At 49.9% G+C, this 21,775-nt stretch overlaps 1 protein-coding gene across 3 annotated transcripts in view; it reads right to left on the bottom strand.

Moving 5' to 3' along the window:
• Positions 1–21,775, bottom strand: part of Pemt (phosphatidylethanolamine N-methyltransferase) — a 71,775-nt gene that overhangs the window by 5,570 nt on the left and 44,430 nt on the right. For all 3 annotated transcript variants that reach the window (XM_028776601.1, XM_028776603.1, XM_028776602.1), the window contains exons 3-4: positions 8,683–8,798; positions 770–915 (exon numbers count right to left, since the gene is read on the bottom strand). In XM_028776601.1, coding sequence (XP_028632434.1) covers positions 770–915; positions 8,683–8,798 — 262 coding nt within the window. The remainder of the gene's footprint in view (positions 1–769; positions 916–8,682; positions 8,799–21,775) is intronic.

Here is a 21,775-nt window from a genome sequence, read left to right as displayed (position 1 = left end):
CAGAGCCAGGTCTTTTGTCCTTAGCTCCAACGACATCCTGGGAGCTGGAACAGGCACCTTAGGAGATGGGGCTGCCCCCTTCCATGCATCTGTGTTCTGAAGGCCCCTTACCCTCAGCCTCCTCTGCAGAGTCTGTCTTGAGCTTGCCCCCTCTGCTTTCAAGATGATGGAAATCACTATAGTCATAAGGTGAGAAGGTTTCTGGCCAGACTAGACCACTTTGGGTTCCCAGACCCAAAGCACCAGAGCCTCACAGAGTGAAGGATGGAGAAGAGACCACATCCACGTCTACCTTTCACTCTACCCTAGACCTGTGCAAGCTTTGCCTGTGGATAACAGAGCCAAGATCCTACCACCTGGTAGCCAAGTGTGCTACCCAAGAGTGGCAATGAGGTAGAGGGTCTTAGCCCTGTCTGCCCCTCTCCCAGTCCCAGCTGTACTCTGTGAACCCTGTATACCTGAGCATCTTACTACCTCCCTCCCCTTCCATACAGACAAGGACTGAGGGCCTTCTTCAGGGGGAGCTGAGTCTAGGACGGCACTCTGGGGCCCATCAACCAGGACGAGGGTCTATTCTTGTCTCATAGGAAGCAGCTTGATACCCTGGAGTCTACTGAGCTACCAAAGCTGAAAGCCCTAACCATGACAGGTGGGGCCCCCTAGTGCTTCTTGAGGCACATCAGAGATAGTAGCCAGCAACCACTGGACTCTGCTCCTCCCTGAACCCCAGTGTACCTGCCTAAGGTCATCCCATACCTCAGGGTCTTACCTAGAAAGGTCCCAGTGAACCCCAGTGCATAGAAGCTGGACAGCACAAACACGAGTCCCCAGCCCAGGAGTGCAAGGCCCAGGAAGTAGGTGGCGTGGTTATCCAGGCTCTCCATCTTGGGCTGGCTCATCATGGCCTGTGTGAAGCTGTGGAGCAGGAGACACGGAGAGACAGCATGTCATAGCATGTACGGTATGTGCACTGCCTTTCTTAGAGTTGTCAGCCCCAGGGTCATATGCTCAATAGCCACAGAGGCACTGCAGGTAGGGCCTAGGTTCCTGTGTGAACTGTTTAATCTTCAGTGTCATGAGAATAGGGTAAGACCAAAGGCCCAAGCTGACCAGAGTTGTTAATCTTTTCAACAAGAAGTTACAAATTCTGATATTTATGCAAATTGTCCTAAATTTTAGAAATAGGCCACTCATGAAAGCCATTTATGGCTTCATGCATGTTAGCAGTGTTCAGTCCGAGGATCATCATATTCAGGTCCTGTCAACTTGCACTATGAATGAGAATTAAGCTCATAGAAGAACAGATACATGTGTAGCACATGGTACACAGCAAGCCTAGCACCCGGGGTCTGGCCCGGCTTGTGCAGGGCAGGGCAGGCAGCAGGCCCAACACTTAGATCTGAGTTTGGCGTATCTCATGTGCGGTGATGAGCACCATTCATTCCTGCAGACCCAGGCCCGATGCTGGCTGTGCCCCACACTGCTGATTTGCTTGCCCTGGCTCCTGCGCAGGCCAAGTCACACCTGGGAAACTTAAGTTTTAAATCCCATCAAAGGCCCTTTATATCCTCCCCCAACTAGGTCTGTGACCAAGTGCTGGCAGGCCCTGAGTCTGAGCAGAGAGACTGAGCAACGGCAGCATCAGTGGGCATGGAGGGGCAGGTTCTCTGGCACCCAGCACAGAAGAGGGTGGAGGTTCAGGGAAACAGGCTGGTAATGGATCTGGGCCTCACAAGGAGGGAGTGGCCAGTGACAGGCGAAAGCACTGAATGTGCCAGGGGCGCCACAAGGAGGATGTGTAAGGCCAGCACTTGTATACAAGTCCATTTCTATTCTGTCCACAATCACAATGCTTACAGGAGACATGGGGATTTGCTACTCACACACTGCCACTACATAGACTTCTCTCTACAGGTTCCTCCAGCCCACTGATCCACCCACCCATCTGCCCATCCACCTATCCATCCACCCAACCATCTCCCCACCCACCTGTCTGTCCATCCATCTCTTTATCCACCCACCTACCCATCTCTATCCATTCAGCCCTTCCTCAATCCATACACATGCCCATCAACACATCCACCTGCCCTTCTCCTTCCATCCTTTGACCTAGTTACTAGAGACCCAGACACCTACTTATCCATCTACCCGTGTAACCATCTGCCTTCACCCAGAAGCTTTGTCTCTTCCTGCAGAACACGCTCATCACTGGAGAAGGTGGGTGCTGTAATTCTATTTCTGGATTACACTAAACTCTGCCTCCTTGGAATTCTTCCTACCAATCTGATGTTCAGCTCTTGGAAACTGATGTTGGTTCTCGGCACATGCCAGGAGGTAGATGAGAGAGAAGGGAGGTCAAAGGCCGTGCAGGCTACCTACAGATACCTGCTTCTTGGCTACACTGCATAAGGGCCCATGGCACAGAGAACTGGGTTGGTTCTTCAACAGGTTGGGTGGCTTCAATGGCCTAGTAGCCTCTAGCTCCATCTACCTATATAGAGGACAGAGGGCCTGAGGGTCTCTTTCTGGCCACCTGTCTTGAGTTCTCAGAGACATCATCAGTGGCCGCACAAGAGATGCCAGCTACCAGAAACTTTAGCTGAGAACCGAGGGAAGAACTTACGTGGTGGGGACATACCAGAAAGACTGCTCCAGAATGAGGAATGACTAGAGCTAGGCACCTTAAGGCTCAGAAAAAGTGCAGTACAAGAGGTGTTTGGAAGGGGCTGCACAACTGGTATGTACACAGTAGAGAGCAGAGGGCCCACAGACTGAGGTCTCTCTGGAGGGAGACTGCTGGAAACGACCTTCCTGCCAGTGACTTCTGGCCTAGCTGGGAAGAAAGGAGATTGCAGACAAGGTCTGGAGCCCATAGCAGACATCTCAAAGACTCAGTCCTGCCCCTGTGCCTAAGGATGGTCAACCCCTGGCTCTGTCTGTATCACTGGTGGACTTTCCTCCAGTGGGTGTGCTAGGAGTAGGGCATAAAGGCAAAATGCACCATGAGTTATTTGCTCCAACCTGCCGAGATGGCGTGTGTGTGTGTGTGTGTGTGTGTGTGTAGGTGGTAGAGAGTGGGAAGTGTGTCTCATTCTAGCTTAGTGGCCTACAAACCACATGACACAGAGGCTCACTAAAACTGATGCCTGATTAGTTGGCTGGTTACATGCTTTCATATGCCATAAAAACATAGTCCATTCCACAGGAAGAATTAACAGGAAGCAAGTTGCTGTGGGGCCCCACACTCCACAGCAAAGTAGGATAACCAGCAATTTTTCCTCAGAGCTACTCTACACTGGGGTATCAGGGATAGAGATTCATCCTGGGCTTTGGGTTTTGTTTTCTCATTTAATTTTTATGTGTATCAGTGTCTTGTCTGTGCACCACTTGTCTGCCTGGTGCCTATGGAAGCCAGAAGTCATATCCCCTGGAACTGGAGTTACAGATGGTCACAAATCACCATGCGGAGGCTGGGAACTGAATTTGAGTCCTCTAGAAGAATAACAAGTGCTGTTAGTCACTGAGCAATCTCTCCAGCCCCTTGAGTTCTATGTTTTAAATTGGATTGAACTTTCCATCCACAACGAGACTAGAGGCTGCCTGTACTCTGCTCCTCACACCAGACCATGGCCACTTGGGCATACACAGCTAGAGGGAGGCTGTCCTGCCCCTGTGCTTCCACGGCTTCACCAGTGGGCTGCATCTGCAGACAGCCAGAACTAGAGTGGCCTGAATTCTCCCTGCTCAGGCTTCTCTTCACAGTCCAGCCCAGTCAGGTAAGATCAGGAAAATAGGCATCTGGTGGGCTTATTAACACAGAGCACAGTAAACCATCACCTCAGCCGCGTTCCTTAGCAAGGGCTGGAATCCATGGCTACCACAGTGCACTAACCAAAGCACTTTCTCAAAGTTTCCCTAAGCCCAGCAGCATCCCAAGGGTCTCATACACCGGAGAGGAGAGGCAGCAGTGTGGGTAGGAGTCAGGCCACTAGTTGGTCCTGCTTCTGCCCTGTGAGCAAGCAGGTCCTCAGCCTCGTCATGTGAAAGGAGTTGCACACCACTGACACTCAGAAGTCCAGGCTGTGTTGGGGGTCTCAGCTGAGAGGACAGATACAGTTCTACCTGGGTACTATTCCAGCTGTCCTCACTCCTTCCTCTCTGGGATCAAGAAAACACAACTCAGATTTCCTCTCTGACTCTCCAGCCATGATCAGGGATCTCCACTAAGAGACAACAGGGAGACAAGGTTCCAGTGGCTCCCTAGTGTCCAGTGACCCTAGTCATTCACACTGTGCCCAGGCGTTTCTTTCGTCTGTGGCCCGTGAGTGGGCTGCAGCTGAGGCTGGCTGCAGGTAAGGGCTGGGGGTGCTGGGGAAGGGGTTTCAATGGATGCCTCCCAAGCCATCAGGCTCCCTCCTCACTCGAGGCTCAGCCAGAGCACTACAAGAGCAAACAGTGCTTTCCTAAGCACTTCGTTGAGTCTAGACTTTGCCTTAACCTCCAAATAACAAGTTAGCTTATCTTGCCTGCTCTCTTTCCAGACCACCAGCTAGTGCAGGCCAGCTGACACATCGTGAGTCCTAGGGACTTGCCAACTACTAGGGAGCCCTGGCCTCACAAGAAGATAGACTGGCTCGAGCACACGTGTTCTCCTACCATGCTTGACTCAGTAGGACACATACCATCTGGGGTCATATCACCCCAGGTGACAAGGACAAAGCCTCCAGAACAATGGTTGGCCTGTGGCCCAACAGTGTAGCACTCGCCTAGCAGTATGATGCCTGGGCTTGGTCTCCAGGACCACAAACAGAAACAGGCACTAGGCTGAGCTCAGCAGACTGAGTAGGTGGTATTGCAGAGGATGGTGGGAGGTGGTACCACCTCACAGGCGTAGGGCTATCATATAGGATGAAGAAAATGTTAAAGGACCAGACAACGGGTGTGTGTGTGTGTGCACAAGGCTGGGATCCACCAAGTGTCACCAAATTTTGTACTAGATCTTAGCGTGTGTGAACTTGAACATCAACACAGAACACACACCTATATGTGGGCTACTGAGAGATACTAAGTAGGGACTAGATTAGAAAGGGTATAGCCAGGGGACCAAAAGACAGGGTCTTTCTAGCCCTCTGCTGCAGTCCAGTGCTTAAGAAGGTGTCTAGTCCAGGCACAGAAGCACCCTCACCTGCTCTTGCTGGGGGTCCGTGTACCAGCTAGAAGATACTTTTCTATGTGACTCAAGCTGGCTTTGACCTCCTGGGTTCAATCATTAGTCCTGTCTCAGCCTCTCAGGGAGCTGGTGCAACAGACAGGGACCATCATGCTTGTCTCACTGTACAACCCAATGACCTCTCTCCCGTGGTGGCCTCACCCTCCTGCCAGGCACCCATGCCAACGTGCCCACCCTGGCTCCTGCTTTCCCACCGACAACCTCCTGGAAGTGGCTACCAATCCATTTCAGAGGAGGAAGTCGAAGCTCATGGAGGTAACCTGCTCAGGGTCACCAGCATTAAGGGACAGAGCTGAAGCTGACCAGGGACTTTCCCCAGGTTGGCTTTGATTCAAACTAGAATCCAGAAGGCTCTTCAGCCAGGGATGCTTAGAACACCTTCCTATATCCGCCAAAGCAAAATGCTACCCTTCTATCATGATGGCTACTGTCAAAAAGTCAGGGAGCTCAGTGCTGGCAGGAGTGTAGAGAAACTGGATTACTCTCGAGCTGCTGGTGGGATGCAGAGTAGAGCAACCACTGTAGGGAACAGCCTGACAGGTCCCTAAAACATGAACAGTAACCCTGTGGGTGCAAACATTCACTCCTAGGATCACTCTTGAAGTAACTAAGAAGATACTCAGATACTGGCACTCCATGCCCACAGCTGCACTTCTCACAGGAGCTGCAAGTGTCATCAATGAACGGATGGGCAGAACTGGCTTAACCCACATGGCAGAACGTTACACAGTCTCAGGAAGGAGAAAGTTCTGACTCACGCTCCCGCATGAGGTCATTGTGCTGAGTACAGTAAACTGGTCCACACACCCTGACTCCTCCTACATAAAGCTCCAAGATGTTGAGAAGCAGAGTGGGAAACCAGAGCCAGCCCACAGGAGGGGGCCAGTGCTTAAAAGGTGTAGAGTTTCAGCTTTGTAAAATAAAAAGGGTTCTGGAGATAGGTGGTGGTTACCACTATAAAACATCACAGAACTGTTTAAAGTCACTGAACTAAACCTTGAAAATGTGTAGAGGCCCAGTGCTTCCCGAACTATCCTTATGCAGTGGGCCACATTAAGTCCTTGGCTGCTATCTGGTGAGGATACTATGATTACCCACATTCTGAGGCTGCTCCCATGACCAAGACACAGGAAGTAGATCCCAGAAGCCCCAGGGTCTGCCCACTCTGCATTTCTAACCAGTGTCCATCCCACTTCTCCAGGGCCCCTGCTCTCCAGCTTTCCAGATGCTGCTGGGGTGTTCCTCAGCATCTGTAGCTGCAGAGGAAGCAGCAGAAAGGGCCTTGTTGAACCACTGGTGAATGAGGCCTGCTGGGAAGGGATTCTGCCAGGCTCCTGCTCTGCAGGGCAGTAGCAGGCCTGTATCTCTGACCCCAGTAGCCTCTCCCCTAGGGGTCTTGCATTATGGAAAGGAAAACAGACTCCATCTGAAGCCTGGCTGAGGCCTCAGAGTGAGGCAAGGGAGCCTGACACGTTGCTCACGCCTCTAACCCGGCACTCAGGAGGGATTGCTACAAACTCAGAGCCAGCCTGGTTTATAAAGCAAGTTCCAGATGGCCTGGGCTACAGAGTGAGACCCTGGCCAAAAACAACAAACAAAACAAACCAAAGTTTGAGGTTTATGAAGCCAAGCAGAGCCCAGAGCAATTAGACGACCTGTCTACAGATGGGAGATTTTAGAGAGCAGAGAAGTCAAGAGACCAGCCAGGCTTGAAGCTGGTGTGTCAGACTGGGTTGATTTTGGTCTGTCAGGAGACCTTATCCTAACAAAGACATTTAAGTACAGACCCCACAAAAGGACTGAATGAGGGCTGAGACCCTATAGGACCAAGTGAGAATTGTCCTAAGGAGGGACTTCTTGCAGCTGAGGGGCAGACAGGGCACTGGGGATGGGCAGAGCTGGGTGGAGTAAGAGCTGAGGTGACCCTCTAAGGTTTCCAGGCTGAAAACATCTGGGCAGGGGAACAGCCTCTGACTTAGCAGTATCCAAGTTAGAATGTATATGGGCTCTCTAGGTTGTCTGAGGAGCGTGAAGATGCCTTTCTGCCAGGTACCTAGTGGCACTCATTTCTGAAGGAGCTAGGAAGGGAATAGCTGATTGACCAAGCTCATAGAGACGGCATTCCCAGACCAGACCGACTTCATCATGTTGGAGAATGGTGAGCAGAATGGAGGAAATCCAAGGGGCAGCCTTAAGCCACACTTTTACCCTGTTGTGGGGATGGATGAGGCCACCCTACAGAAGAGTCTTCATATGCCAGCCAACCCAGGATATGTGTCATAGGATCCACCCCCTCCAAGGATGACAACCTTTGTAGTACTTGTCCAGCCTGGAGATTCTGGGAAGCCTAAGCCTTCAGGGTCAGGAGGCATAGGCAAGGTTCTAGCACAGACAAGCTGAGTGAGATCCTTGCCCTACTCCACACTCCTAGCCCACAGGAAAGGGAAAGAAGCCACAAGAGTCTTCAGTCAGGGTGTCCTGCCATGGGGAAGCTTGGGCCAAATGCTTTCTTTTTTTGTTTGTTTTTTTTTTTTTTTCAAATGCTTTCAAAATGGGAGTATGAGAGATCTGGGCCCACCACTCCTATTCCTGCCTGGCTTCCCATACACCAGACATCAGATAACTAGATGGCCACCTCATGGTGCATCCTGCTCCCACAGAGCTAAGCCAGGATAAGTGGAGTGGACAGGTCAGGTGTGCACACCCTATCCAGAGGACTCGCCTCAGCGATCGGTCCACACAGAGTATCTTCTCAGTACTCTCAATTTCTAAATTGCAGCAGCAAGTCAGGAATGAGGACTCCTCACACCACCTTCTTATTTCCTAAAGGAGTGTGCAGGCTTCCTGCAGCCTGTGTGTACACAGGCCTGTGGTGAAAGCCAGGGGATGAGAAGTGGACCCGAGGCTCACAGCAGCCATGTAAGTCTTGAACCACATCTGAAAAACAGATCCCACTACCCTCCTGCACAGCCTGAGACTCCACGGTGCAGTGCTCAGCTCCGCTGGGCCCACTCAGAGCTCTGCTTCCCACCCTCATCACTTACACCACCAACGGCTGCTCTGGCCATTTTCTTTGATGGCAGGAAGGAAATATGTCCCAAGCCCAAGCTTCTTAATGATGGTCTAAGCATGATTCCTGGTCCCTAAGGAATCTTTGCCAGAGTGTCTATGTCCTGTCTTGGTATATTGTAGAAGGAGTTCTGGGGATATAGGCAAGGGGAAATTTCAACAGTTTCTGTCCCCTCTGCTCAAGCTGTCCCTATCACTGGACAGTGAAATGTCACATCCAATATCACAAGGATGTCTCTGCCAACAGAGATCTGGGACAATAGCCTGAGGCCTCTAGGAACATTCTGATACAGAACTCCCAAACACTGGTGAACCTGCTGGCCCTCCCTCTCCTGACCATGACTTCCACACAGACAACAGCCTCATGGTGGCCCAGGGCTTACCAGTGGGAGCGGAGGATGTTCAGAAGCAGGATGATGCTGCCCAGGGAATAGCAGGCTAGGTAGGGGGACCCGAAGGCTCTGCTCAACTTGCGAGTTCTCTGCTCCCACCTTGCTACCTGCATGAAGGGCCAAGAACAAGGGTGAGAGGTGAGGTGCTTGCTGGTACAGGAAGGGCAGAAGACGCAGGCCTGAGTGCCCGGGCCCAGTTCCAAGGAAAGTGAACTGTGGACAGTGCAGCAACTGGGGTCAGGTGGGAGTCTGCTACAACTCAGGGGTGTTCACAGGATTTTTACCTTCCCTTAATGTAGGCAGAATGGGGTGGTTAACAGGCTGGCAGTCCTGCCTAAATGTTGGGGCTCAGTTTTCAGGCCACCCTGGAAGCTGTGCATCCCATCTCATGCAGTTCCAAAGGCCCTGTTATTCAGGAAGAGACACGCTACCACCAACAAAGAAGCCCTAGAAATGGTGGCCTCAGACACCCCCCTGTCTCCAACACCCACAGGGTCATTTCAAGGGGCAAGACAAATGGAAGGCAGTCCTTCACCCTCACTCTGTGCTCAGCCTGGCCTTTCCCAAAGGTACAGACTGTACGGGTGAGTGATTTTTAGTCCTATAATCCTTTTATTTGTTTCCAAGTCATCACATCTCAAATCTCAGTGTTCAGTAGCCAGGCAGAGGAACAAACAGGCAGCTCTCTCGCCTCTCTGCAGACCTCACCCCCGCACATATCCACATCCATGTTGTTAAGGTTGCCCCACTGGGCTCCTGGTGTGTTGTGCTGATCCAGGTGCTCACTCAGATGAACTCTCTGCTGATACAGAGAAGGGAGGAAGGGGTGGGCAGGATGCCAAAGGGCAAACACTCACTCTGGTGCTCTAATTTTGGGAGCAAGTTATCCACCTCCTTCTGTGTCCTAAATAGAAATATGTATGTGTGTGCACATGTGCATGTCCGTATGTCCATGCATATGTAAGTGCATGTTTGTGTGTGTGTGTGTGTGTGTGTGTGTATTTGCAGATGGCCCTCAACTCAACTTGGAATTTTGCAATTTTAGAATGATGGAAAGATGATGCTTGCAGTGGAAACCACACTCTAAAATTGAATTGAGTTCTTTCCAGATAGTGACATGTGATCCTCTCACAATGCTGAGCAGTGAGGTACAGCCATTGGCCACAGCATCCTGAGAGAATTGACATAGCTTCTACAGCGGGTTTGCAGGCAGCATTTTTTGTATATGTTCTGAGGAGCTGGAGGAGGGCATACACAGTCAATAAATGACATGAACTAGTTAACAGTTTATCATAAAATAGGTTGTGCTTCTGCCCAGCTCAGCCTGACAAAGAAGGAAAGGCTGAACTGGGATACCTATTTGGTTAGATGTGTTAAATGTATCCAGTAGGGTTTTTCTTTATGGCCAGCCACTCTATATAGCCACAGCAGCCTTGCCTGTTGCTCATGCATGCCTGAAGCTCATACAGCCTCCAGCAGGCCTCCAGTGAGTTCACACTCCCCAAGCCCCTAGTATGTGAACCTAGACTGTTATCAGTTCCCTGCAATGTGTCCTGGTCAGTGTCCACTAAAGTGGAAACTTAAGGGTCCTTTGGAAAGTCTGTTGGGTGGTGTTTTGCTGGGGCAAATGCATGAAGGAATGTTTAGCTGAAGGAGACACAGGTGAGAGGATGTTCTGCTAAGGCAAGCACATGAAAGGACATGTGATGAAGGATTCTTTGCTAGCGATACGCACGTATTAGTGCCCCTTACATTGTGTAGTTGAGCTGAATTTGTCAGGACTCCATAGAGAGAAACGCACCAAGAAAACCTTCTGGTTACCACTTCTTTCTGCTTCCTTGGACTCAGGCTGACTGGAAGAATTATGTCAGCTACACGTGCTGAGGCAAGACCCATGGAGGACATGTAATGCTTGGAGTGAGTATAAAAAGGACTTGGACAGTGACAGAGGCTGAGCTTGGCTTGCTTATAGAGCTAACTGTGCAACACTTGTGGGTCTTGAGTCTTTGCTGATCATTGCTTTGCTGAGAGAGGCACAGCAGAGAACTTCTCCTCGAATTCCTCCTGGTCTCTCCTGCTGACTTGAGCCAAGGCTGAGGCCTGGCTGTCGATAGTGTCATCACTGCTGATTCCTGTTTCCTATCCCGACTCTACTGAACTGAACTGCTGGTGTATCTGTGAAGTGTTTGCGAGTAGATCGAGCTGCTGCTGCTGACCTGTGAACTGAACTGCCGATTCCCAGACAACACAGATGACAGTTGCTTCAAAGAACCTTTCTAAACAGGTCCATTTCCCCTGTATCCTTTCTTTTCCACTACCTCTGGTGAGTGGTGGAATAACACAAAGGTTAAAGCATTTATTAAGAACATTAAAAATAGGTTTTGAAAAAATTAAAGTTACAGTCCACAGGAAAGAAAAGCTTCATGATGTTCCTATGGGGTGCAGACTATGATGTTGGAATCAGCTTTCAGAATCCCATGGTGACATGTCCCTGCCATTCTGACCATGGGACTCCCAGATTAAGAAAAGGTTCCAAGAAGAACCAGTGCAAGCTAGTATGTGACTGTTGAATTACAGCATGCTCAGATCATGGAGTTAGGATTTTTGGGGGGTACAGAGGATTGGTTTTTTGAGAGAGGGTTTCTCTGTGTAGCCCTGGCTGTCTTAGAACTCACTCTGTAGACCAGGCTGGCCTGGAACTCACAGTGATCTACCTGTCTCTGTTCCTAGAGTTCTGGGATTAAAGGTGTGAGCCCCATGCCAGGTTCATGGAGTCAGTCTTTACAAACCATGTGACCCTGGGCCATTTCCTGCTGAAATGACTGTACTTAGCACAGTTTCTGAGGATCCCAGACCTATGAATGTGCTTATCTCAGAATCGGAGAAATGCTTGAGAAAGGGAGATGCTTTTATTCATTTTACTGTCATATAGAATGGTGTCCTCCAGGGTCCTTTCACTGGGATGCTGTCAGGGGTAGGACCAAGGAAGGTCAGGGTCTGCAGGGTATCCTGTGACTGTACTTTTAATGTCCATATCCCAAAGCACAGAGTCAGTCACCAGCTCAAGAAGGCTATGAGAGATATCCTCCCACACCACCCATCCATTCACATATCTACCCACCTACTAATCTATTCATCTACTGATACAGACCCTGCCCATCCACCTACCAATACATCATACCATCCACTCATCCATCCATCCATCCATCCATCCATCTATTCTCTATTTACCCACCCGACCATCCATCCATCCATCCATCCACCCATCCAACTACTCATTTACGCCCCCATGCATCTATTTGTCCACCTACCTCTCCATCCACCTATCTATCCATCCATTCATACTCAAGCATCACTCCATCCACACACCCAGTACTTATTGGGTCCATTATAGGCCGGTAAATGGTAAAAGGTAAAGTGCTTTGAAAAGAAAACAAAAACATAGCAATAACAATGGTGCTCTTGTTTTTACACCATGCACGTAATTAAAGCCAAATGTGCCTCATTTACTGAAAACACCAGCATGAGCTCCTCCACCAGGGAGCCACTGGGCACAGCGGAATTGACTAATGAGTGCAGGCAGAAAGAGGCCTTGGCTGGCTCCTCCAACTCAATGAGCTAGAAAGGCAGAAGGGCTGCTTATGGGACTATGTTATTTTCTGGAAACATCCTCTTGCTTGCTTTTTACAGCTCTTAAGAAATCCTGGAAGTAAAGGCTAGTCAGGGTAGTTTTTTTTTTTTTTTAAGATTAATTTTGAATTTTCATTTGTGAGCATGAGTGGGTGGGTGGTGGGTGTTATGTGTGTGGATGGACAGAAGAGAGCGTTAGAGCCCCTGGAACTGGAGCTACAGGTGGTTGTGAGCCTCTTGACACGGGTGCCAGGAACTCCGGTCCTCTGGAAGACCTTAACTGCTGAGCCGTCTCTCCTGTCTCAGGGTGGCTATTCCAGTGGGGACTGGAAAGGAAGACAGGTTCCCTGTGTTCACTGAAGAACTAGCTGCTAAGCATCTGGATGGTGCCAGGCAGAACATCAGGCTATGTGGAGGACTTAGGCTCAAGAACCAGCTCCTTTCCAGACTGCTTTAGGGGTGATTCGTGATCTCTCTGCTTAAGTTTCCTGATCTGTAAAATGGAATAACGATGTGCCCCAGGGTCACTGTGAGGAATGAGGAAGTCACTTCACTTGAACTACCTGGAGTATGTGTTGGGAGTGTGGTGTATGATGTGCCCCAGGGTCACTGTGAGGAATAAGGAAGTAACTTCATTTGAAGTTTCCTAGGGGAGGTGCCATTGTTTGTTTCAGTTTGATGTCTGAGAGTAAGGAGCAAGACGACCGGAAGATGATGGTCCGTGAGATAAGTTCAGAGGGCACGTGGCTCCTGTCTCCCTCATCCAGAGGCAGGCTCCAGAGAAACACAGACTCCTGATGGGAGACCTAATGCTCCCCTATCCATTCTCTCACCAGACACTCAAGGCTCTATAGCATGGGTAGCATCTGGGACCCCTCTGGCCCAGAGGGGTTGAAAGCACAGCTGAGGCTTCCAAGGCAACCAGGTGTCCCTTGTCCTAGAGGACCTGGGCCAGAAGCGTGAGAACGCTCACCCTAGGTATGCATGCTTCCTAGCACAGGACAGAGTCTGGAACTTACCTGTGCATTCAGCTAGCTGACACACGCGGTACACACATTGGCAGGGTCTGAAGCATCACTCCTCCACCTGTGTGGTGCGGCCTGGGAGCTGAGCAGCACCCAGCAGCACCCAGCAGCACCCATCATGGTTCTTATGAGTCATGCAGCTCATGGCCCAGACAACAAGCAAGACCCAGGTCTCCCTACCCAACATGCCTTCTTGCTGCCTCCACCCTGATGTGGCCTCACTCTTAGTTACCATTCCCAACACTCAATGCCACCTGTCACTCAGGTACTGAGGGCCTGGCTCCTTCCTGAGTCCTATCTTTGTCCTGCCAGCTCCTCCTTAGAGCTGTGAACCCTACTGTCATGGAACCCAGCTGATCACCTCTGAGGAGATTATCCTCTGCTTCCACCACCCTGATGAGGGAGCCAGCCCCCTCCCACTGTGCATTGTCACATGTGCACTGGACTGCCTGGAGAGGGGCCCAGTCACATTTGGCAATCAGGGCACAAAACCCTGGCTAATTTAGTACCGGCTTCCATTTCCAATCAGCCCACTACATGAGTTCACTTTCTATACAAGGGGCTATGGCAGAAGGCAAAGGAAGTAGGACTCCTGGGGTCACATAATGCCAGGAGACACTGTGACAGACAGACAGACAGACAGACAGACACACAGAGAGAGAGAGAGAGAGGGAAAGAGAGAGAGAACGAGCGACAGAGAGAGTCAGAGAGACAGAGACAGTGAGAAAGAGAGGGGGCAGGAGGCAAAAACCCTAAAGAAATCCAGCAGACTGCTAATTCAATTTGAATTCAAATTTGGCTACAGAACTGCCTGTAGCATCTTATGACAGAACCCACTACCGGGACGTGGGGTGTGGGGATGGCTGGTACCTCACCCTTAAGAATGACTCTGCCAACAAGTGGGAAGGGAGATGTCTAGACAATCAATGTAGGAACACTCCAGGATATAGTGCTCAGCGAAAAGGCAGGCACAGGAGAGTCTCACCTGGCTTCCTTGTAGAAATTAAGAGGGTAATCCTCCCATTCGTGTGGATGCCCAAAGGAACCCAAATAGCCACCACGATCTTGAGAAAGAGAACACATACTTCCTGACTTCGAACTTCTTACAAGAAACAGTAATCAGGACAGTGTGGCACTGGCACACAAAAAAGGAACATACAAAGACCAGAAAGAACCCCCTATATGCTCATCAACTTCTTTCCCACCAGACACCAGACCAAACAAACAGATTCGAGGAATCAGTTCAACACCGTGCAGAGACAATGTGCGAATGAGGCAGGACAGGCCGTCAGTGACAACTAAGGGGCCACGGGAAAAGAAGGAAGCCCTTCGTCCTAGGATCTATTTGAGTTTCCTGCTGGCTGAGTCAAGAATCCTCAACACAGCTAATGAAGCCAACAGAGACGGTGCTTTCCTAGACACCTTGAACTAGGTTGCTAGAAATAGCAAGCTGTGCTCGTCTGGCCAGAGCGGCCTTGACTACTGCATCAGCACAACTGGCCATCCTGACTCCAAACAATGGGCTTCCAGAGCCACCTCACAGTTAGTTGTATGACAAGAGGAGAAGAAATAGGTAAACTAGCTCATATATTTTGACTTAAGTTTTGCTTAAAATTCAACCTTGTTGTAAATTACATCCTTTAAGCAATTTGACTTTAAAGGAATCCTATATAGAGTTACTTTTAAGAAAAAATTGCTAGCTCACTTAGTAAGATTTTTTTTTGTTTGTTTTTGTTTTTGTTTTGTTTTTTGAGACAGGGTTTCTCTGTGTAGTTCTGGCTGTCCTGGAACTGACTCTGTAGACCAGGCTGGCCTCGAACTCAGGAATCTGCCTGCCTCTGCCTCCCAAGTGCTGGGATTAAAGGCGTGCACCACCACTGCCCGGCAATAAGATTTTTTTAATTTGTATGTATATGAGTATTTTGCCTGCATGTACCATATATATCCCATGGAGGCCAGAGGAGGGCATTGTATCACCTGGGACTACAGTTACAGACTGTGGTGAGCTACCATGTGGATGCTGGGAATCAAGCCCAGGTCCTCTGGAAGCACAGTGGTGCTCTTAACCACTGAACTATCCCTCCAGCCTCTGTACAGTCACTGTGAAGACACCTGAGTGTGATCCTCTCCTGAGAACCTATACCCTGTCCTCAATATATAATGTCTTTTTACTAAATAAATATCTCCTCCCTGCCACCTTTCTCTTTTCCTTCTGCCCTTAAATCTGAAAAAGTGGTTTCTCTTATTCTATGTAATAAATAAACTCAGTAACTTTGGCGCTTGTCTCTTTTTGTGCAGTGGGTATACTGGCTTTTTGTCAACTTGACAAAACCTAAAGCCACCTTGACTGAATAATTTCCTTAATCAACTTGCCCTGTGGCCATGTCTTCAAGGAATTACCTTGTTTAATGATTGGTTTAGAAGGCACAGCACATGGTGGGGGCAGCACTGTCCATAGGCAGGTGGGTTTGAGCTACACAAGAAACCTAGCTAAGCACAGGCCAGCGAGCAAGACAGTAAGACTCATGTCCCCATAGTTTCTGCTTAAGTTCTTGTCCTGACTTCCCCCAGTGTTGGATAGGAAGCTGAAATAAACCCTTTCTTCCCCAAGTTGTGTTTATCGCAGCAACAGAAAACGAGGTAGAACAGCGGTTGGGGCTGCAGAGGAAAGACAAGACAGGAGAAGAGATGGAAGAGGAAAAGAAGAGACAGGTCTTGTTTCCTCAGACTCGGGGCCAAGAGCTTCACCGTGGGGGTTGGCAAGGCAAACAAGCAGATGTTTACAGAGGTTTCTGGTAGCCTAGGCACCTGCCCTACAGATAGGAACTGCAGACAGCTGCCAGGCCTTTCTTAAGGGGAAATCTAGGAGGAGAATCTGAGTTATGGATACCCTGGCACGGGGCGTGGATGCAAGAAAAGTAACCTTCTAGGTGTCTTAGGGAGTGTCTGCTGACCTGGAAGGTCACAGGAGTGACTGAGGTAGGACCTCATCTTTGTCTCTAAGTTGCCAGCTCCAGGAAAGATCCAGGCAGAGGGAGCCAAGAAGCACCTGGCTGTCTCAAGAATCCCCCAGGGGAGTAGAAAGATGACTCGGCAGTTCAGAGCACTGGCTCGATCCCCAGTACCTACATGGCAGCTCACAACTGGCCACAATTCCAGCTCCAAGAGATCTGACATCTTTTTCTGGACTCCAAGGACACCAGACATGCATGTGGTGCATAGATACGCAAGCAGGCAAAAACAACCACATACACAAATTAAAAATTAATTTTAAAACTATTTTTAAATCCCTCTGAAGGAGAACAGATTGGTTCCTGGGACTCATAACATGGCTTATCCTAACTCCCAGCCCATTCTCTCCTTCCTGCAGGAGGGCATCAAGTCAGAGCATACGTCGGCTTGAGGTTCCTCAGGTCTCATGAAGGTAGATGTGGGATGCTAGAAATGTTGCTTGTCCCCACCTATCAGAGAATGGCTGAGGGATCACACCACTCTACAGTGTTTCAAGGCTCTTCCCCAAGAGCCTTGGACCAGAACAGGGACTATGTACCATGGAGGCCACAGGCCGGCTGATACCAGTCAACATTCTGTGCATGTGGGGTGTGTGGGGGCGGCTACATATATGCACATATACATGCATGCATTTGGAGATCTTCAGAAGCTGTCCCCTGCGTCTTTTGAGAAGGTCTCACTGATTATCGTAGGCTGGGTGGCCGGTGAGTTTGTCTCTGCCTCCCCAGAGCTAGGATTACAAGTGTGCTCCTCTCTTCCTAACTTCTCCCACGGCTGCTGGGGATCTACCTCAGCTCCTATGCTTGTGCAGCAAGTACTTTATGGACTGAGCTATCTCTCCAGATCTCCAGCACATATTCTTTTAAAGATTCATGTTAAATCCATTGAGAGGGGAAAGGAGAGGCCAAAAGGTTTATGCTGAGATTCACCTGCTTTTCTAGCACAGTGACCTTGTGTTCTGAAGAGCTCTTTTTGATTATTCTCCTTATTCTAAATAAAGCACAGCCCACCTGTGCAAAACCACTGGAAAATAACCTAGACACGACTCTTCCACTCTTAACCAAATATGGTGAAACCTGGTGGCCTCTGCAGTCAATATTGACATGGACTTCAGCCTGCCTTGGGAAGGAAACTTCCAAGTATCTGGTGAACAGTGGAGTGGTTGTCTGATAAGCAGCCAGGCATCTCAGGGGGTGGGCAGCAACACATTCATCACCATCCAACCAGTGGTGCCTGCTGCCAATGGCCTTGTGGGATGTTTTGTTTTGAAATTGCGGGCATTTTTTTCTTTAAATGAGGAAAGATAGTTAGATTTTCCAAGAGGATGTTTTGGTTTGTTTTTTTAACTTAAGGTCAGATTTAATCAAGACAAAATTCAGTTTTTTAAAATAGAGTCTTGTTATCCTGTCTACGAAATGTAGGCATGGGGGATGGAGCAAAGACTGAGGGAATGGCCAACCAATACCCTGCCCAACTAGAGACCCATCCCATGAGCAAGCACCAATCCCTAGCACTATTCATGATACTCTTACGTTTGTGGACAAGAGCAAGTTGTTCTTTGAGAGGCTCCACCCAGCAGCTGACTCAGACAGATGCAGACACCCACAGCCAAACAGTGGATCGAGCTTGGGGACTCTTATGGAAGTATAGGAGGAAGGATTATGGCCCCAAAGGGGATAGGAACTCCACAGGAAGACCAACAGTCAACTAACCTGGACCCTTGGGGCTCTCAGAGTCTGAACCACCAACCAAAGAATATACACGGGCTGGACCTAGGCCTCCCCACATATATGTATCAGACGTGCAGCTTGGTCTTCATGTGGGTCCTGAACAACTGGAACAGGAGCTATCCCAAAAGCTGTTGCCTGTCTGTGGAATATTTTCTTCTAGCTGGGCTGCCTTGTCTGGCTTCAATGAGGAAGCTCCTAGCCTCTAAGAGACTTGAAGTGTCACGGTGGGGGAATACTGGGGGTGGGGGGAGTCCCACCTGCTCAGGAGAAGGGGGAATAGGGAAAGGATTGTGGGAGGGGATGACCGGGAGGGGGGCAGTGAGTGGGATGTAAAGAAAATAAGTTAAAAAAAAAAAAAGAGTCTTGCAATATAGCCCAGGCTGGTCTCTAATTCTTGATCCTTCTGCTCCAGCCTCTCAAGTACTATCACTAGAGGGATGTACTACCATGCCAAGCAAATGTATCACAGTCTATGAATTCTGACAAATAAATGCAGTCATATGCACACTGCCAAGACAAGGAACAGACTCGTCCACTCCTTGAAAAGAAAAACAATCCCTGGAATAACTGGGTTGTCCTCACCTGTCCCTGGCCTGTGTACCACCCTTCTTTTTGTTTTGTGTGCCCCAAAAATGTAGTCATATGGTCTGTGGCTTCTTGATCCACATGATGTCCCTGTTATGTTTGAGTAGATTTGTGACTTGGCCCCTGGATGTAAAGGATTCCACAATGTAGACACATGTGGGTGGGGCTGACCCAAAAGCTGGCTACTTAAGTTGAATACAGGATGCTATTATGCTAAACACAGGCGCAGCAGACATCTGCACACATAGTTGTGAGACTCTGGAGTTTCATCTGAGTGCAACCATAGAACCTAGGCTGCTAACAGGATTGCTGGGCAGGGAGGGCGAGGTCCTTCCTTTAAGGTCAGGACTCTGTGCCCTTATCTCTGCCAGGGTTCCTGTGCCCCACTTACTCACCACCCCACAGGGGAGGTAGGAAGGTCCCAGACAGCTACAGAGCAAAGACTGATCCCTGACCTGGCAGGCAGGACATGCCACACTCCTCACCTTGAGAGACTCAAAGAAAAGCAGCAAATCTTCCTTCCCCCAGGCCAGAGGCTGCATGGGGACAATGCTGCCTGAGTATACTAAGTAGACAGATAGTCTTCACCAGTTCCTGCCCTGAAGCTCTGGGTAACACATAGGCTCAGGCACCCAGTAGTGAGTTGTCGTATGAAGGAGGGCAGGTGGTACCCCAACAGTGGACCTGTCACAGGAGGATCTGAGGAGCTGAGCCTCCAGATGAACCATTAATTAGGAAGGTGTCAGAGCTATCCGAGCACAATGTGACCCTTTCATATGAGGTCCTCAGGTAAAGAAAGGGGCTAGGACCAATTCCAGGGAACCAAACATTTAGTCAGGTGTCTGTTCCCACCGTTCCTACACTGTTCTTGTCCAGAGCCTGTAGCATCCTTTCCTCCGCACAGCCCTTCCTCCAGGGCAGGCTCAGGAGCCAGAAGGCACTGTAAATCTGCTTGTGGGCACTCCTGCCACTACCAGGAGCACCTGGCACGCATTCACACCAAGCAAACAGGAATCTCCAAGCGCTTATCTGAGTACCTCAAAGCTAAAGCAGGTATTTCATAGGATCTTCTTAATATAAAGACACAAGGAACAGAAAGTGAACACGCTGCCTGGAGGACAGAAAAAAAAAACCTTTCTTCTCTTCCTTTGTGAACTGTGACTCCTCTTTGTCCTCCTCCTTTGTGAACTGTGACTCCTTCCTTCCATGCATGGCACCCACAGCTCAAGGTTTGGGTGAGCTGGAGCTAAGCCCAACTGAGAGGGCTCTGGAGTTACAGAAGTAACTGAATAGCTGTTCCTCCTCAGAATATCTATGGATAGTAACAGTGCTGTGCACAGGCCTGCAGCCATATGAAGCTCTATGGGAAGTGGGTGCCAGGCAGCAGGCTAAATGTTACCTTCAAGAGCCCCACAGGAAAGAGGTTCTGGTACATCTATGAGTACAGTGGCTTCTCCAAGATACCTCAAGTCAGCAGAGAACCCTAATCACACCAAGGTTCTTTTCATAACCCTTGTTCTATACAGAAAACATCCCCATGACCCAAGCTTTTGACTAGAAGTTTGAGGGAGCAGGGATAGGGCAGGTAGCTAACTAAGGATCACTGGTCTCCACAAGCAAGGCCTGGCTCCCAAGAGGGAAGGCTCCCAAGAGGTGCTGGAATTGACAGCAGCATCTACAGCATAAGAAGACTCAGACACTGTGGGTCTTCATCTCCAGGGGGCCTGGTTCCCTGCCATAGATCTTACAAGCCATTCATTGGGTCTTAAGAGTCTTCTGAAACTAGGGATACTGGAATAGCAACAAGGGACCCCAAGGGGTAAATACTGTGGTAACTGTCTCCCAGGGATGGATTCTGACTTGCAGAGGGAGTAAAGAATCTGCTACAGAATGTATAGCTCTAGACATCAAGGACTGTTACTCAGGTGCCTGAGGCTATGTGGTCCAGCACTGCCCATGGAAGCCAGAGTCTCTGCCATACAGAAAGGTTTCCCCTGCTGGGCCTGACTGATGTTGGGTCAAGCAGCCTGGTCATGGCCTCCTCGGCTAGGCCTAAGCACTGCCTGCTTGGTGCTGCCTCTGAGAAGGTCCTTCCAAGGCCAATGAAGCTCCCTGAAAGCCAACACTTGGCTAGAAAGGCACAGCTAATCCTCTTATTAAGGTGAAAGCAATATGAGTTAGTGGAACTCCTCCTGTAGTTAATCTAGAAGCAGGCAGGGCTGGACCATATCCGTGGGCTCCTATGTCACAGCCAGGGAGGCTGGCCCAGGACAAAGAGGGCCAGCTCAGGTAAGCTGAGGCATTGGCCCGGCACCCTTGGCCCACTGCCACTTCCCGGAATTACCCCAGCCCTCACCTGCTGCCACCTCTCTGCACCTATGTGGCCTGTGCTGCCTGCTCTGAGTATCAGCAGCCAGAAGAGACCTCAGCTTAAGGTGGGCCAGCTGAGAAGGTGGGCCACAGCAAGGACACAGGGCTACGATGCAGGGCTTCCTATGCTTTGACAGGATCGTCTTTCACAGAAGAGAAGGGGCTGGTTTGGATCCTGCAGGAAAGCAGTGGCTACAACTATGGTCCTTCTAAGACTCCTCAGGGCCCTGGGATTTTACCACATACATAAGCCTGGCCCTTAGCTGCCTCTGGAGGTGGAAGCAAGGAGGGTAAGCTCATCATCTTACTGAGATGCAGAGGAGCTGCAGTGGCCTGCAGCAGCCATGGAGGTGGGGAAGCTGGAGACCAACCCCTGTACCTCATTCCCATAGGCCTCCCAGGCTGGACCATCTCAACACTGAGAGAGCCTTGGGACACAGCTCTCTCTTTGCAGCTGCTCCTCTTAGAGGCTGGCCTTCTCCCCTTCTCAAAACTTGCTACGCCCAGTACGATTCCCAGGTCAGCATCCCCACAGAATCTGCTAGAATGGCCCATCAGAATGTGGCCTCAGAACTGGCATTTTGTTCTGCCCAGGGTTGATGGGCTGAGCTGAGTCGTTCCACTATGCTCTAAGAGCCCTCGGCCCTCGCACGTATACTCCACAGCCCACTCAGTCCTATAGCCATTTCCACGGCTGGGACATTTGTCCCTCAAATGTCCCTATCATTCTAG

This window comes from Grammomys surdaster, unplaced genomic scaffold (genome assembly GCF_004785775.1).
Source record: "Grammomys surdaster isolate TR1022 unplaced genomic scaffold, NIH_TR_1.0 270, whole genome shotgun sequence".
In the NCBI taxonomy this organism is placed as follows: Eukaryota; Metazoa; Chordata; class Mammalia; order Rodentia; family Muridae; genus Grammomys; species Grammomys surdaster.
The sequence above is the reverse complement of the archived record's forward strand: the minus strand, read 5'-3'. Positions and strand labels throughout refer to the sequence as shown.